Raw genomic sequence first — 17,826 nt, forward strand, 5'->3', positions numbered from 1 at the left:
ATAAACATCATTTCCGCCCTTTTTATTGCTCATGAAAACCACACATTGCATGTTGTACCACCCTACACCGAGACCTTCAGAGCTGGTGGTCCAAATTGCTGTACACACCAGTACCCCTACTACCCTGTAGCACGTCCTCTTGCATTGATGCATGCCTGTATTCGTCGTGGCATACTATCAACAAGTTCATCAAGGCACTGTTGATCCAGATTGTCCCACTCCTCAAAGGCAATTCAGCATATATTCCTCACAATGGCTAGTGGGTCACGTCATCCATAAACAGCCCTTTTCAATCTATCCCAGGTATGTTTCAATAGGGTTCACGTCTGGAGAACATGCTGGCCACTCTAGTCGTTATCCGGAAGGAAGTCATTCACAAGATGTGCACGATGGGGGGCGTGAATTGTCGCCCATGAAGCCTTGTCAATACGCTGCTGATATGGTTGCACTATTGGCCAGAGGCTGGCATTCACGTATTGTACAACCATTACGGCACCTTCCATGACCACCATCAGGGTACATCAGTCCCACATAATGCCATCCCAAAACAGCAGGGAACCTCCACCCTGCTGCACTCACTGGACACTGTGTCTAAGGTGTTCGGCCTGACCGGGTTGCCCCCAATCACATCTCCGACGATTGTCTGGTTGAAGGTATATACGACACTCATCGGTGAAGAGAACGTGATGCCAATCCTGAGCAGTCCATTCGGCATGTTGTTAGACCCATCTGTACCGCGCTGCATGGTGTTGTGGTTGCAAAAATGGACTTTGCCATGGACGTTGGGAGTGAAGATGTGCATCATGCACCCTACTGCGCACAGTTCAAGTTGTAACATGACGTCCTGTGGCTGCACGAAAAGCATTATTCAACATGGTGGCGTTGCTGTCAGGGTTCCTCCGAGCCATAATTTGTAGGCAGCGATCATCCACTGCAGTAGTAACCTTTGGGTGGGCTGAATGAGGCTTGTCATCGACAGTTCCTGTATCTCTCTATCTCCTCCGCGACTGAACATCACTTTGGTTCACTCCAAGACGCCTGGACACTTCCCTTGTTCAGAGCCCTTCCTGGCACAAAGTAACAATGCTGACGCGATGGAACCGCAGTACTGACCGTCTAGGCATGGTTGAACAACAAACAACATGAGCCGTGTACCTCCTTCCAGATGGAGTGACTGGAATGAATCGGCTGTCAGGTTCCCTCCATCTAATAGGCACTGCTCACGCATGGTTGTTGACATCTGTGGGCGGGTTTAGTGACATCTCTAAACAGTCAGAGGGACTGTCTCTGTGATACAATATCCACATTCAATGTCTATCTTCAGGAGTTTTGGGAACTGGGGTGATGCAAAACTTGTTTTCATGTGAGTATATACAAACGGCACAAAGAATGTGACACAAACAAAACAAAAATCAATTTTTCAGGCTAACCTTTATAAGCATCTGTTTCCTTTCATCGTGTTCTGGTTCCGCAGCCCATTTCAAGAACGTGCTAACATCTTTCGCAAGCTGGCTGGCTGTTGCTGGAGTTCCGTCTGAATACTCTATGACCTACATAAAAAACAAAAAAGGTATCACTGGCCATCCCTGTAAATGAGGTAGCTTATATACAAATAGTTACAAGCATGTTCACAGAACATACCTCATTGTAGAGAGCTTGTGCCATACTTATAGCTCCACCAGGAAAGTATGGGTTGTAATACTGGCCTTCCCTGAGAACTACACCGGCAGGTGGATCGCAATAGCCCGTTAGTAGAGAAAACACATAGTCCTGGAAAAGGAAATTCAAATGTTAAGATGAAATATAAATCTGTGTTACAACATGGTCAATCTCTTCTGAACACACACACACACACACACACACACACACACACACACACACACACACTACTTCTCAGTTATGTCTCTCTATAACAATAGCTTCAAATGCACAGTTGTTTATGCATTTTACTATCTGTAAGTCAAGCCTCAAGCCATGTCTTTCGAAGTCCAATTATTGTTCTTGATATTATACGAACCATTTCTTTGCATTAAAATTTAACAAGAATACAGTTTTGTGTCACCTAGCTAGCTGCTTACTGATACTGACTTCTGAGCCTGATGCTTTAGAAACATGATTAAAAAAAAAATGTGTTTTTTGAGACTGAAATTTATCACACAGCAAGAGACCTTAATAATCATAATTCATCAGATCTAAAGCCTACATTTATATACAGTTTTTGCCATTCTCTTGTTATCATCATGATATGCCCTTTCTTCGTTAATATTTCACATTCTTACTTGAAAATCAATCCACACTTGTACAAAGCAGGTGGCATTACAATGGTAAGACTGTTGCCTTCACATATCTTCTGAACTGATTGACCCAGCCAGTTATAGCAGAACCCACAGTTTAATGTCGACTTCAAACCATTGTAAAATTCTATCTTTTTCACATTAACAAACACAGTCACAGGTTGAAGACTAAGGTGAAAATTGAAGGACTGACTAGGGGTCAAACCTGAGACCTCTGGATAGGAGGCTGGCACTTACTGAGACACTAAGCCACTTGCACACATATAGTAGATGGTAGTTTTTTGATTTGTTTATAATCATTTAAAAGGGGCAGGCAGGTGAGACCTGGGAACACTTGAAGGTTTCGTGCAGATTATATAATGGTAATATGATGAGTTTGAAACCAGCTTTTATACTGAAAAACATGTCCACAGGCACTGCAACTGCAGACAAACTGAAAAAAAAAATGCAAATAGTTAGGAAATAAAAGAAATGCAACCTGAGTAAAGAAAAAAAATAACTGACGGTTCCTGAGTTTCAAAAGAAGCACTAAGTGACGATCAATTAAAATGGGGGGAAGTGAATACTACAGAAGACAAATGGGTAGCTTTGAGTAATGAAAGGTAGCAGATTCTCAGAAAGGCAAGAAGCCAAGACCTAGTAGAAATCCTTTGTTAACAGGTTATATAGCATTTAACTGACAAAAGGAGAAAATACAAACATACAGGAAATGAAGCAGACAAAAAGGGAACATAAATGTCTAAAAAAATGAGTGAGACATATGTGAGACTGTGGAAGCATGTACAACTATAAGAAAGGTAGAGGCCACCTACGGGAAAATTAAAGAGACCTTTGGAGAAAAAAAGAAGCCACCATATGATTATTAGCTCAGATGGCCAGCACATGCAGTACAGAGGGGATGGGAGGGGGGTGGGGGTGGGGGGAGGAACCGAATCAATCAGGTGGCTAGTAACAGCAGATGACGATATTGCACAAGTGAAATTAATCCCCATGCAACTAAAATTATTAAATAATTTACCCCTTCTTTTTTTTACTTACAGGAAAGGTCCCTGCCCTGTAGTTATTTTGATAGCGACCTTATCTTTTGAGGAACAAGGTAACTCTTCCCTAACTGTGTCAATGAACACAAGAAGAGGACAGCAGGTACCAGGAGTTTCTTACAGAGTTTAGCAGAGTACATCGTCGGATTACCAGAATCATGTTCAACATTTTTAATTTAGATCCTTGCTGTGGGCAAAGATCTCTATGAACTCGAATAATGCATTACAAAGGAGCGGCAACATGTACACATGTAGTAGAGGAAACCTAATTACAGCACCTTGCTACAGCAGCTAGTCATCCTGGAATTACTTTTAAGAAAGGTCTAACCTGAGTGTATTTGATTCCTGCTACAATTGGGAGTAATGAGGGGACGGCTTACCTCATACGAACTGCTCACATGTCGACATGCCAACAGTAATCAAGATGGTTTGCTGAGTTACCTCCAGTAAGAGTCAGGCTCTAGCTTTCATACATGACACGTCAGGAGAGTAGCAAATTACGTATCTAGCTTTCTGTGTGTACTTTTATAGTTAGATCTTAAATTAGTAGTACTAGGATGAATAGGATGTATGCGTGCTGTGTGCAGATGCAGGAGGAGCTGACCACAGTTTGCACATGGCTGGTGACATTTTTGGACGCAGTCAGCAATTCTCAGGCTGCTGTCTCAAGTTGTAGCAGTTGTGGAGAATCTTGTGGCTACCACAGACACTCAGGTGTGGCTTGTTTCGCCCACATGCTTGTCAACCCAGCACCTTTCAGCATACTCGAAACAGGGAATCTACTCTCACCACAGTGAGAGTGCTGGCTTGTATCATATTCACATCATTCAAGGCAGATAGTTTATGTGGAGGATGCTGAATAGTCCCACCCATGACCCAGTGGGTGAACAGGTGGTCACTCATTCAGCAGTGACTGAGCAGGCACATGGGAACAGGAGGTTGCTGGTTATTGGCAGCTCCAATGTTAGGCACATTATTGAACCCCCCCCCCCCCCCCAACCCTGGGAAGTAACATTCAGGGTTGGAATGAAATCTAATATGCACTCTGTGCGTCTGCCCCAGGGCTTCATCTGAGACATGGATGCAATCCTGCCTGCAGATAATGAGGATATATGGTGCTGTCATTTGGAAGTTTTAGCTCATATCAGCACCAATGATGTCTATCACTTGGGTTCTGAGGTAATCTTCAGTTCATAGGACCGATTGGCAGAACTGGTGAAGACCACTGGCCTCATTCACAGGGTGAAATCAAAGCTCACAATTTGCAGATTTGTAGCATCATACTAAGAGCTGATCATGTCCTTTGGTTTGGAGTCATGAAGCCGAGGGGGAGAGGATCACAACCAAAGGCTCTGTCAATCTGTGACAAAATCGACTACAGATTTCTAGACCTGTAATATGATGTGAAGAACTGAAGGACCCTGCTGGACAGATTAGGGGTGCACCACACAAAGGAAGCAGCTACTGATCAATTGATAGGTTAATTGAGTGGGAGTTATGGGAATCAATGGCGAGGTCATCAGCCCCATGATTTCAGAGTTACACACAGACAAGAAAGGGTCCATTAAAAGTGCAGAGGAGTCGAACTATAAAACAAGGAGGTTAAAACAAACGCAGAAGGTGTAAAAGGGAGCCCAAATAATAAAACTGGGAAAACAGAGGGATAAAAGAGCAGTCTTTTCAAGGGGGAGTGGTCAGGGGTCCCAGACCAAGAAAACATGAAGCAATGCCTCAACCATGATCACCCTGCACCCTGCCCCTATTCCAGGAGTAAAGCAAAACATTGTATCTAAAAACAAAAACCAATTTCACACAGGACACTGAGGACCAGTTCAACATTCCATGAATAGTCTGCCAATATTAAATTTAAGGAACCTGGAAGCCTACACTTAGTATGAAAGGCCAAAACTCCGTACTTTAGCTGGAGAGGGGGAGCAGCTCCTGGAGGGGAGGTCGCATGAACTGCAGGGGAGGGAGAGGGGACAAGGGGATGGGGCTGTGGTAAAAAAGAGGTATGAGGGGAAAAGACTGCAATGAGGGCAAAAGTTGAAGAAAGTGACACTGGATGGAGTGTCTCGTATTTTTTGCGATCCTCAGTATAAGACAAGCGGTCTGCCATACAGTAGGAAGACATATGCCAAAAATGCAAACACCTACAGCACCTCATGGGTGGTGGGACATATGGCTTCACGTCACGTCTGTAGAGCTTGATCTTCCCTGGGAGGGTATCACCCTCAAAAGCCAGAATGAAGGCACCAATATCGGTGCGGTTGTCTTTGTGACCCTACTACACACATCGAACAAAATGAATGCCGCGTTGCTCCAGATGAGCTTGCAGTTCCTCATCAGTTTGCAGGATGAGGTCCCTATGAAAAATCACTCCCCAGACCATATTCAGAGATTGGTGAGGGGTAATAAGGGTGTATACGGGGACAAGGAAAAAAATTCCCGGGTTATTCCCAGATATCCCGTTTAAAAAATATACTTTTTCCTGGGCGAAAATACACATATTTTGTGCTAAGTGACAGTATAAATTCGAATTGCACCAAACACAGCACTTTAGTTTCTGGAGTGTTGAAATCGAGATTGCAATGTCCTTTTATAAGCCAATCATATCTCATGCCACGTGATCTTGCCAGCCAATGACAGCAGATATTCAGAGCATAGGACACGTGTTATAGTCAGCCAATAGCAAGGTCACTGTTACATAGCGCGAACACACAAAGAGGAAAAGTTAATGGTTTACATTAATATACATAGTATAGCTACAAAAAAGGTAAGCTTTCACATGTAATATTGACATAAATGTCTGGTCTTCTGGACTCTTAAATTCTTGTAAGTGGCTGGTCCTCAAAGCGTTCAGTTTTAAACACTCTGTAATTTATTGAATTCATCACACTTTCTCACACACAACTTAATTCATCATGTGTAAAAAGAAATTTACTTTGAAAGTAATGCTTTTCGAACCACCGTTCGCAATACCATCCCGAGACTGTTAGAAATAGGTCTGATTTAGCAGTTGCCAGTGAGCGCCAGAAAACAGGCATTATTGCGCGTGCGCAGCTACAGTGGTGTAGAAAGGCTGCACGTTCTTATGTATAAAGCACTAAGAGAACTTACATTATGCCAAATAATAAACAGGACATCAGAGGATACTCCAAGAGCATCAGAATTTCCTAAACCATACTGAAATGCATAATTTGGATTGAAGTGCATATTGGTTTTTTCCAGATTCACAATGAAGTAGGTCCCATCTGATGTTAAGCTTTTCAGTGTAGTTTTTGGAATGTATATTTTCTTGGAGTACCAGGACTGTACTGTACCATATTTGGTTCTTTATTATGGCATAATGCCATACATAGCAGAAGATGAAAATGTGCACTTGAAATTCAGCGAACAGTTGGAGCTAGCCAATACTGTAGAATGAAACACTTCGTTTCATATACATTGATTGACTCAGTGGAAAAATTAATAAAGCCAAATTTCTTTAGCAAACTGACAAAAGTAACTTCATTGTTCCGCAAAGCGATTAATGCTTGACTGCGCGAATCTGGCACCTAGCGTGCATGAGAAAAATTGTACTCGTTAGCACCTGACTGCTTGTTGCTACTGCCAATACAGCTAACGCCACACTTCAAGTAGCACGAAGTGGGAGAAGATACTGCTCATACACGAGTCCACTACGCATGCGCATGAGCCCGCTGACAACTGGTCAAACGAACTTAATGTAAACAGTTGTGACGTCACTCTCATAGAAAGTAGTTTATTGTAACTAAGTATTACACAGTCTTCGCCCTAAGACCTTTGACATATTTTTGTTGTTTGCAGATGCTTGTGCGTGCACTGTGTTTTGTTGTTGTAAATGGCGCATTTCCTTTGCCACCGAAGTTTTTTTTTTTTGTCTCTTTTATATTTTATTGCTGCAGTATCATTCTCCAGTAGCAGGATACAGCAACATTCTTACCAGTCAAAATTACAAAAATTTAACTGAAAGCAAACAATGATAAATTCCTGGAATTCTGAAAAATTCTCGGGTTTTTCCCAGATGAAAACGTTCTTGGGTTTTTCCCCGGATTGTATACATCTTGTAATACACACTGAGACATTGCCAAGAATGATTACAGACACGAAGAGCTGTAGATTGGACGGCAGAAGCAGCTTTGATTAAGAGGGAGCCTGACTGCATCTTACTGAGAGACTCCATTCACAATGGCTTTTTGGCCATGAGTGTGTCCCTGTCCGTCCTAGTACAGAAAGATAGTGGGGAAGGTGTTTCATCCCAAGAAGGCAAGTTTGATCCTCCTTCAATGATGTAGCCAGGTAAGGGAAGGCTGCCAGTTTATACGGAATGGCATTCAATGCTCCTTCACCACACGAGGAGACAGGTGTTTGAGAACAGCCAGATTTTTGCAGCTTGATACGCTTCACATGCCAAGCATCCACCCTGATATCACTCACTCCGATCAGAGGCTCTCCACAAGGGGGGCCATCCAGCCACAGCAAGGACCGCCTGGCATGGCTTCCATTGCTGGGAGTTCCGATGCTCCAGGAAGACACTAAAAACAAAATATTTAGAAGTGGAGGTCAAACCTCAAGAGGGAACTGAATGCTAAAAAGAAGGAATGAACAGGAAAGAGGAACAAAATTGCAAGCAACACAAGGAACCAGGTGGATAGCCAAGTCGATATGAATCAGTACACCAAGAGAGGGGAGAAGGGGGCACCGGGAAAGGTGCGAGGATAGGGAGAATTAAGGAAATGCAGCCAGGGTGGAAGAATAGGCTGCAATAGCTCAGGGCCCCATGTGAGCTAGGCACAAAAATCATGAAAGAATTGTGACGCCCTGGGAGAAAAGGGGGGGGGGGGGGGGGGAGGAGAAGCAGCTACTGAGGTAGTTGAGTGCTTGTGGCCTACCCCCCTCCCCCCTTTCTTGCAGTAGTTGGAGGTCCTCTGATGAGTGCTTACCACTCAATACACACAGGTTGGAATCAGACTGTGTACGAAGTAAACATAGTGTGACTGTGAACATTTCAACAGTAAATTGTCACATATTCATAACAAAGTTACTGAATTTACTGCCCTCGAGCAAATCATTGTGCTCAAATTTTTCTCTGAATGAGGGCCAACTTAAACCATAAGTAGAAAGCTCTGAAATATTAGTGGGGCATCGAATGTATATCAGAACGACAAATGAAATGCCATAGGAGGTGGAGCGTTTATTGCAGTCGACAAAAATAATGTGTGTATCATGGTCGGAAAAGGATCTAACTCACTAATTACCTCAAAGTGAGCAACAGGGCTAGGTAAACTCAAGGTAATTATCAGCCTTTTTACCGGCCACCTGATTCTGCCAAGACAATGTTTTTGAGCCATCAATCTTCTCACTTGTTTGATGTGTCCTACCACGAATTTCTCTCCTGTGCCAATCTCTTCATCTCTGAGTAGAACTTGCAACCTTCGTCCTGAATTATTTGCTGGATGTATTCCAATCTCTGTCTTCCTCTACAGTTTCTGTTGTTAATCTGATTGTGTAATAATTCTCACACTTGTCAGCTCTTGCTCTCTTAGGAATAGTGTGGACATCATCTGAAAGTCAGATGGTATGTCACCAGACTCGTACATTCGCATACCAATGTCTTTCCTTTCCTGTATGTGGAGTCAGTTCCTCCAACAATTATTTATTTTTTGATTTCTTTGTACTTTTAATTTTCCTTTCCTTCTTCCATCGGTCAGCTGAAGTATTTCTTTTGTTACATATGGTTTCTTTGCAGTTGTCTTCTTTGTATCTACATTTTCTTTCCAACTTCTGTGACTGCCCTTTTTAGAGATGTGCATTCCTCTTCAACTGTACTGCCTACTGAGCTATTCCTTCTTGCTGTATCTATAGCCTTAAGAGAACGTCAAGTGTATCCCCTGATTCCTTAGTACTTAATTATTCCACTTTTTTGTCTATTGATTTTTCCTCACTTATCTCAAACTCCAGCCTACTCCTCATCACCACTACACTGTGATCTGAGTCTATAACTGCTCCTGGGTACACCTTACGATCCAGTATCCGATTTCGGAATCTGTCTGACCATGATGTAATCTGACTGAAATCTTCCCTTATCACCTGGCCTTTTCCACACGTATCACCTCCTCCTGTGATTCTTTGACAGAGTATTCACTATTACTGGTTGAAATTTTTTACAGAACTCAATTAGTCTTTCTCCTCTCTCATTCCTCATCCCAAGCTCATACTCTCCGGTAACTGTTTCTTCTACTCCTTCCCCTACAACTGCATTGCAGTCTCCCCATGACTATTAGACATGTGTACCTGAACTATCACTGTCGGTGTTAGATTGCTGTCGATTCTGGGGAAAAAACAATCTTATCACTAAACTGTTCACTGTAACACTCTCTCTCACCTACCTTCCTATTCATAATAAATCCTACTCCCTTATACCATTTTCTGCTGTTGCTGATATTACTCTACACTCATATTACAAGAAATCCTTGCCTTCTTTCCATTTCACTTCACTGACCCATACCATATCTAGATAGAGCCTTTGCATTTCCATTTTCAGAGTTTCTAGTTTCCCTATCATGTCCACGATTCTGACATTCCATGCCCTGACTCATACAATGTTATCGTTTTGTTGGTTATTCAATCTTTTTCTCATGGTCGCTGTCTCCTTGGCAGTCCCTTCCTGGAGATCCGAATGGGGGACTATTCCGGAATCTTTTGACAATGGAGAGATTGTGACACTTTTTCAATTACAGGCCAAATGTCTTGTGTATAAACATTATGTGTCTTTAAGGCAGTGGTTTCCATTGTCTTCCGCATCCTCATGCCATTGATCATTTCAGATTCTTCCAGGTTCCCACTGCACGGACAAGAGGGAAGAGAGTGCCCTGAATTTCTGTCTGCTCCTCTGCCCCCTTTGACAAGGCCTTTAGCAGACTGATGGTGACTTCTTATGCCAGAAGTCTCTGACCGATAATGCTGATTGTTAATCAAAATTTAAGCAGTAGTGGGTTTCGAACCCAGGACATATTGATTACTAATCAAAGACCCTAGACCTACACTAGGACAATTTTAGAATCCTTCAAAGAAAGTCTAAGCTCAGTAGCCTGGAAATACACAATAATTCAGTATTATTTGGAGGTGACTTCAGCCTCCTGAGTGTAGACTGGGCTGTCTATGCATTCATTGCAGTTGATATGGACATACTGTCTTGCAAAGTACTTCTGAACACGTTTTCCGAAAACGTGTCTTGAGCAGCTAGTTCGACAGCCCACTTACAGAGGCAATAGTTTTGCCCTTGTACATAGAAACAGTTTTGACGTTATTGATGGTGTCAGTATAGAGACAGGGATCAGTGACCATGTTTACATCACAGTGATGACGCTTACTGGAGTTAATTAAGGATACAGGGTACTTTTCCGGCTCAATATTATGTAAAAATCAACACCTATTTCTTCCAGGCACTGTTTATAAAGTATATGTTTTACGGATTTTTTGTTGCTATCAGGTAATGCAGCACACTTTCTAAACAAATAAGAAGTATTTTTAATAGTTCTGAACCTGCTTAGGGCTATTAAAAAAATTACAAAGAAATTGATGCATTTTTTCCCCAAAATGCTTCCTCAAATTGAGGTACCATTTAATCCAATGTTATACATTTTGAGGAGACCAAATTTTTAGCAGATCTGCATGACATGATGGCTGAGGTACTAGACATATTCAATTTCACCTATTATGTATATTACAAGGATAAAAAAATATCATAACTTACATTTTATTTTTTATAACTTTTTCCTAATTAAAAAGTTATTTTTTTCTATAATTTTGTTGATTCGGCAATAAATCTTAGGTCTGCTACATGAGTATGGACTATTTCAACTTACAGAAAAAAATTAGAGCAATGCTTTATAAAACTTTGGGAAATATTTGTACCTGAATTCTGAAAAATACAACTCTTGGGAAATTGCGAATGAAGATATGAGTCCAATTAAAGTGTGCCTCAGAACATTCCTAAAGCATAGTCTTCATCCTGCAGCATTTCTTCATCTTGACATTCCTTTTAGCACTTCTTGCTTCTTTGGTAACTTGAAGAGCAGATCTTTCAACTTTATGCACCCATTGTCTGTCACACGCAAGCAACTGATCTTCCATGTTAGAGCCACATTTTATGCCTAAATTTCTCAGGACTTCCAACCTTCCTATCACTCCATTATTGAAAAATATCACTGCATCTAGTACACTGACTTTTAATGTATTTAGTCCTACAAAAACATTATTGGGTAATCTTTTCCACATGCAATGGCTGAAACCTTCATTTGTATTCTGAGTGCCCCATGAAGACATTTACTAAGCAAAACATGGTCACTTAGGTTTCTAAAAATTGGCTTTATTTCATTCACAACAGGCTCAGGAAGAGGATGCTTATGATATTTGACCACTCCCTTTTGGTTTGGTAACCACACCAAGAATCAGCTCCTTTAGGGCAAAGTCTGTGAACAAGGTGCACATCTGTGGAGAACTTACGAAAGTAGGTGGACCATACAGCTTTTCTCATTGCTGTAACATCATTCAGAGGTGCAGGTCATCTAATGTCAAGTCCATAATAACTCTGAAGAAGGTCTATTTCAGTTTCTGTCAATCTGCCTCGGCAAGACACGGATTTTCCATCAGATAGCAACTTTCCTTTAATTTCTCTTTGTAGCTTCCTCAATCTAGCACCCATCCTCTTTTGCACATGTCCACAACACTCCAGTTTTGTTACCAAGGTTTTAACATAAACATTGAACTGATTAATTTTATTGAACTGATTAATTTTATTGAAAGCATTAGAGCCCCATTGCCTAGGTACTTCGTATATATAACGTTATAAGCAGACACTGACCTCTGAAATATTTTTAGCACTCCAGCATACTACATACCTCCACTGTAACCACAGAAATTCTTAGAACATCAATGTTCAATATGTCCTTCAGTGTTACCATGGCAGGCGAGGAAGTACTTGGATAAGCACTCAACATCAACAACTTTTCCATTCTCCAGAGAAGTAGCATTTACAACACCATTTAAGGAATGATGTTTGATGTAGCCGTGTCCCATCAAGTGCAACAGCAATGTCTCTGGTTCCACTAATCTTTACAGTTTCTTCTACTGCACGTTTCATAGATGCTTTAGACACAACCATCTGTATATTAAGCAAGCAGTAAAGGAAACAAAAGAAAAATTCGGAGTATGTATTAAAAATCTATGGAGAAGAAATAAAAACTTTGTGGTTCGCCGATGACATTGTAATTCTGTCAGAGACAGCAAAGGACTTGGAAGAGCAGTTGAATGGAATGGACAGTGTCTTGAAAGGAGGATATAAGATGAACATCAACAAAAGCAAAACGAGGATAATGGAATGTAGTAGAATTAAGTTGGGTGATGCTGAGGGAATCAGATTAGGAAATTGGACACAAAGTAGTAAAGGAGTTTTGCTATTTGGGGAGCAAAATAACTGATGGTGGTCGAAGTAAAGAGGATATAAAATGTAGACTGGCAATGGCAAGGCAAGTGCTTTTGAAGAAGAGAAATTTGTTAACATCGAGTATAGATTAAAGTGTCAGGAAGTCGTTTCTGAAAGTATTTGTATGGAGTGTAGCCATGTATGGAAGTGAAACATGGACGATAAATAGTTTGGACAAGACGAGAATAGAAGCTTTCGAAATATGGTGCTACAGAAGAATCTGAAGATTAGATGGGTAGATCACATAACTAATGAGGAGGTATTGAATAGAATTGGGGAGAAGAGGAGTTTGTGGCACAACTTAACAAGAAGAAGGGACTGGTTGGTAGGACATGTTCTGAGGCATCAAGGGATCACAAATTTAGCATTGGAGGGCAGTGTGGAAGGTAAAAATCATAGAGGGAGACCAAGAGATGAATACACTAAGCAGGTTCAGAAGGACGTAGGTTACAGTAAGTACTGGGAGATGAAGAAGCTTGCACAGGATAGAGTAGCATGGAGAGCTGCATCAAACCAGTCTCAGGACTGAAGACCACCACAACAACAACAACAACAACAGCAACAACAATCAAGGCACCTAAAAGTATTTTTATGTACTTGCTGATCCTATTGGGAGAAGGAGGAAGGTCCATCAAACCACAAAACCTTTGAGCAGCCTTTTTTCCTTTCCGTATTGCATGCACTGCATACACTAACTTCAAATTCACATCATATGAATTATTCACAATGTTGCAAGTCATTTTCAAGGTAGATTTATTGCAGGATCTACACAGAACAACTAATTTTGATGGTAAACACTTCCTTTTACTTTGTTGTTCAGTTATTTCCAGGCAGCCTACACCATCACATTGTTTACCTTTCGCGTCCTTTATCAAAGAAGATACGATGCCCACATCAACAACAAGCGTCATTGTTAAAACAAAAATTTGAATCACCAGGAGGCGTGCCATGAGTGAGTTTCTTCCCTGAAGAACTGATACACAGGTTACTTTCAACAGTGTGGCTTGCTTTGTTTGTGAACTGGTTACCATGGAATTTCCTTTTATCGACTTTCATATTTATTGGACACTAAAGGATATGTACTTCCAAGAATATATGTAGCACTTGGGCAACATACATTCAGTAACATGTGAACAAACTGCTTCAGCAAAGCAAAAGTAAATACTAGCAAAAATAATCATTTGGACACTAGAAACCTGCACTGTTACCAGCATATACAATGTATCATACGCATAATCGCTGGAAACAGAAAGTTCACAGTTATTTTCGAAATAATACTGGTTTCTGTAACATAAATACAGGGGGTATGGCAGCACACATGTCCGTTACTTCAAAATTTGGTATACAGAGGTCATTTTTCATTTGAAACACTATAATGTATGTATCAGTTTAATTAGGAAAGACTATAGAATTTAATAAAGTTATAATTTTTTTATTTTTTTTATTTTTCATTTTTCCACCATTTATAAGTACCCTCAAGAAGGCCAGGAGGGTATTTTTGCTATAATCAGTTGTTAGAATCCCACTTACACAATAAATGGACATCATTTACCTCCAGTTGATAAACGTAGAGGAATGATGACCAGAGTTTAAACTGATTGTAAATTGCACTCTACAGAAGTATGTGCTGAATACGGATTAAGGATGGAAAAGACACCCTGTGGTTTACTAACAAAAATCTGAAAATGCCAAGGAAACAGATGATGCTGCCTCTTGGTCAAGAAAGCATGCACTAATGACAACAGGCAGAAGCTGCTAAGAATTTTTTTGTCTGTAAAAAGATTAATATTTGATGCATACAACTTCTTCCACTGTCATACCTCAGCATTTAGTGTTTAAGAAATCATTCACAGGAGGCTCATACCAACATTCTGTTGTCTGACCGTTGAACAGATTCCCATATGGAGGTTGTAGTAACAGGTGACCCTGCATAGAGAAGCAACTGAAAGAGCTCTAAATAAGATAATCACTAAGTCTGGATGGAACCCCAACTCTGCTTTGCAGAAAGTGCTATTCATCATTACCCCTCCACTTAGGATGCATTTACTGTCAATCTCTTGCTCGGTGCAAAGTCCTAAGCGAGTGGAAAATGTGACTTCTGTATATAAGGAGGACCTGCAAAATTACAGAGCAATATCTCAAACATTGGTATGCCGCAGGATTCTTGAACATATTCGGAGTGAATATAGTACTAAATTTTCTTGAGGCGGAAAAACTTCAGTCTGCGAGTCAACGTGGATACAGAAAATATTGCTAATGTGGAACTCTGCTTGCCATTTTTTTCACGATATCCTGTGAACCAAGGATAAAGGGTAACAGACAAATTTCTTATTCCTGGATTTTTGGAAAGTGTTTGACATGATGCCCCATGAAAGACAGTTAACAAAGGTATGAGCATATAGAATACATTCCCAGATATGTCAGTGGCTTGGAGACTTAATAAGTAAATGGACTCAGCGCGTTGTCTCCAATGGTGAGTGTTCATCAGCGACAAGGATATGTTTGCTGGTTATGCTGTGGTGTATGGGAAGGAATCACTATCGAGTGACTGTGGGGTGGTAGAAAACGATTTGGAGAAAATTTTTATTTGTTATAATGAATGATAGCTTGCTACAAATTTAGAAAACTGTAAGTTAATGCAGATGAATATGAAAAATAATCCTTTAATGTTCAAATACAGCATTAATAGTGTGCTGCTCGACACAGTCACATTGATTAAGTATTTACACATAACACTGTAAAGCAATGTGAAATAGAACAAGTATGCAAGGACTGCAGTAGGTAAGGTGAATGACTGACTTTGGTTTATCGGGGAAATTTTAAGACAGTGTAGCTCATATATAAAGGAGGCCATGTAGACAAGTAGACAAAACTAGTGTGTGATACATTCTTCCACACTATCCAACTATTTGGGAGCCCAGGCAGGTATTATTAAAGGAAGACACTGAAGAAATTCAGAGGTGTGTTGCTAGTTCTGAACAACATATGGTTATTACAGATATGCTTCGTGAACTCAAATGGGAAGTCCCGGAGAGAAGACGACATTCTTTTAACGAAAAAAGTATTAGAAACAGTTAGGGAACCAGCATTTGAAGTTGACTGCAGAATGATTCTATTGCAGCCTCTGCAGTCACAGTCAGTGTGTGTGTGTGTGTGTGTGTGTGTGTGTGTGTGTGTGTGAGAGAGAGAGAGAGAGAGAGAGAGAGAGAGAGAGAGAGAGAGAGAGAGCACGTGCCTTTGAAAGTTTAAATATTTTAGCTGTCTATCACGGTGCCCCTCTGTGACTTAATGCCTTCTGAATGTGATGAGTACCAACCTATTCTTTCCATACTGTTGTTCTTCCATCTTGGACTTTCAAGTGTTAAATTATAGAATAGTACTGTTGTTCTTCCATCCTGGACTTTCTAGTGTTAAATTATAGAATAGTTTTTTCTTTTTTGTAATGGAACTTAACAACACATTATAGCATTCAATACCAACCAGTTCTCCTGCATAACTAATACAGTTTGCACATACAAATTAACCCATAAGAATGTTATTTTCTTAGGCTCTACTAAAATTACCAAATAATTTGACAATTAACTGGCATAAATTTTATGGCAATAATACACTATGACAATAGACTGCAGTCACCAGAATAACGACTGGTGTATATACAATCAATTTATTTAGAAACTGTGTGGTTGTCTCTTCATTATTCATGGGTATTACTCTCTGGAAAAAACAAATATATAACAAAAAAGGATGAATTTTTCTAAACCCACAGTTTAAATGTGTCACAGTAAATAGGTAGAAATAAAGAATATTGAAAAATATATGCTTCAGGGTAAAGAAACATTGTTTACTTTTTACTAAGTGCTACTAGGCCTCATTTTGTGCAGTCCCAAAATGACCTTGTTGCTCACAAGAAGACCAAACAGAGTTGTCTCATTGCTGATCAAGCTCGTTTGTGATTGTAGCACAAACAGCAAACTGCTTCCAGTATCACTGCTGACAGTCCATGTTGCTTTAAATAACATCATGCTGTATGTGTATATACTTGCCTTGCTATAAGCAAGCCACTTCTCAACTAAAAGAGCACAACATGGCTGTAGGTTTATACATGGCCTAGTGAACAGATTCGTATCTCCTATTGGGCAGTAGTGAAGTGGGTCATTTAACCTTGGTGGTATTGAGTATGGTCATCCTTAACCTACCAAATCCCATTTTCACATTGACAGCCATTGGATCCTGACCAATACGGGATCTATTCTGTGAATTCCAACAAGCGCTGGTAAGTGTTTCCATCCTTACACCATCTTCTTATGAATGAAGATATTAGAATAAGAGAACCACTGCATAATCTTTCCTTATGTACAACACTGAGATGCTGTTACTCCTACCTACTTTGTGTGGTTGTATGAAATGCTAACCACTTCATTTTCAAGCATGTAGCATACTTCACACTAATCTGAATTTTGTCAGATGCCACCTGCATCAAGTTGCAATTTTTACATCGAACAGCATACCTTTAACAGCAGCAGTCAACAGTTCTCAATGTAACAGTGTTCCATCATAATACCTGGCACAGAAATTGTGAACTTCTGGTTAGGGATTAACCCCCTCCAGCATTTTTTTACCCAATTTATTAACTTTCTCAGCTTTCCACTGTTCACTTCTCACTCACTTTTCTCAATTTTTTAAACTTTTTCCAGATTAATATATTATCCTCATGAAGAAATTATCTATAATATAGGCAACAGTTAATACCTTTCAAACCATTTGCAATTCCAAGGTTGAGTGTTTTAATTTCCCCATTTTCCTTCCATTAGTGGAAAATACATATTGGTAATTTTTTTTATTTTTTGGGTTCTGCCTTCATAACCACATGCCCCTAAGAGGCATTGGTTAACTTCATTCCAGCTTCCATTATGAAAATAAAACTATATTGTCATTACTGCATTTAAGAACTAAAGTTGTGATATAAAATACAATGGTGGTACTG

The 17,826-nt window shown here is 40.3% G+C and overlaps 1 protein-coding gene across 1 annotated transcript in view; it reads right to left on the reverse strand.

Annotated features, from left to right (window-relative positions):
• Window positions 1-17,826, reverse strand: part of LOC126474038 (cytochrome c1, heme protein, mitochondrial) — a 39,240-nt gene that overhangs the window by 5,792 nt on the left and 15,622 nt on the right. Inside the window, exons 6-7 of the mRNA XM_050101447.1 lie at window positions 1,642-1,770; window positions 1,431-1,550 (exon numbers count right to left, since the gene is read on the reverse strand). Of these exons, the coding sequence (XP_049957404.1) occupies window positions 1,431-1,550; window positions 1,642-1,770 (249 nt within the window). The remainder of the gene's footprint in view (window positions 1-1,430; window positions 1,551-1,641; window positions 1,771-17,826) is intronic.

This window comes from Schistocerca serialis, chromosome 4 (assembly GCF_023864345.2).
Source record: "Schistocerca serialis cubense isolate TAMUIC-IGC-003099 chromosome 4, iqSchSeri2.2, whole genome shotgun sequence".
In the NCBI taxonomy this organism is placed as follows: Eukaryota; Metazoa; Arthropoda; class Insecta; order Orthoptera; family Acrididae; genus Schistocerca; species Schistocerca serialis.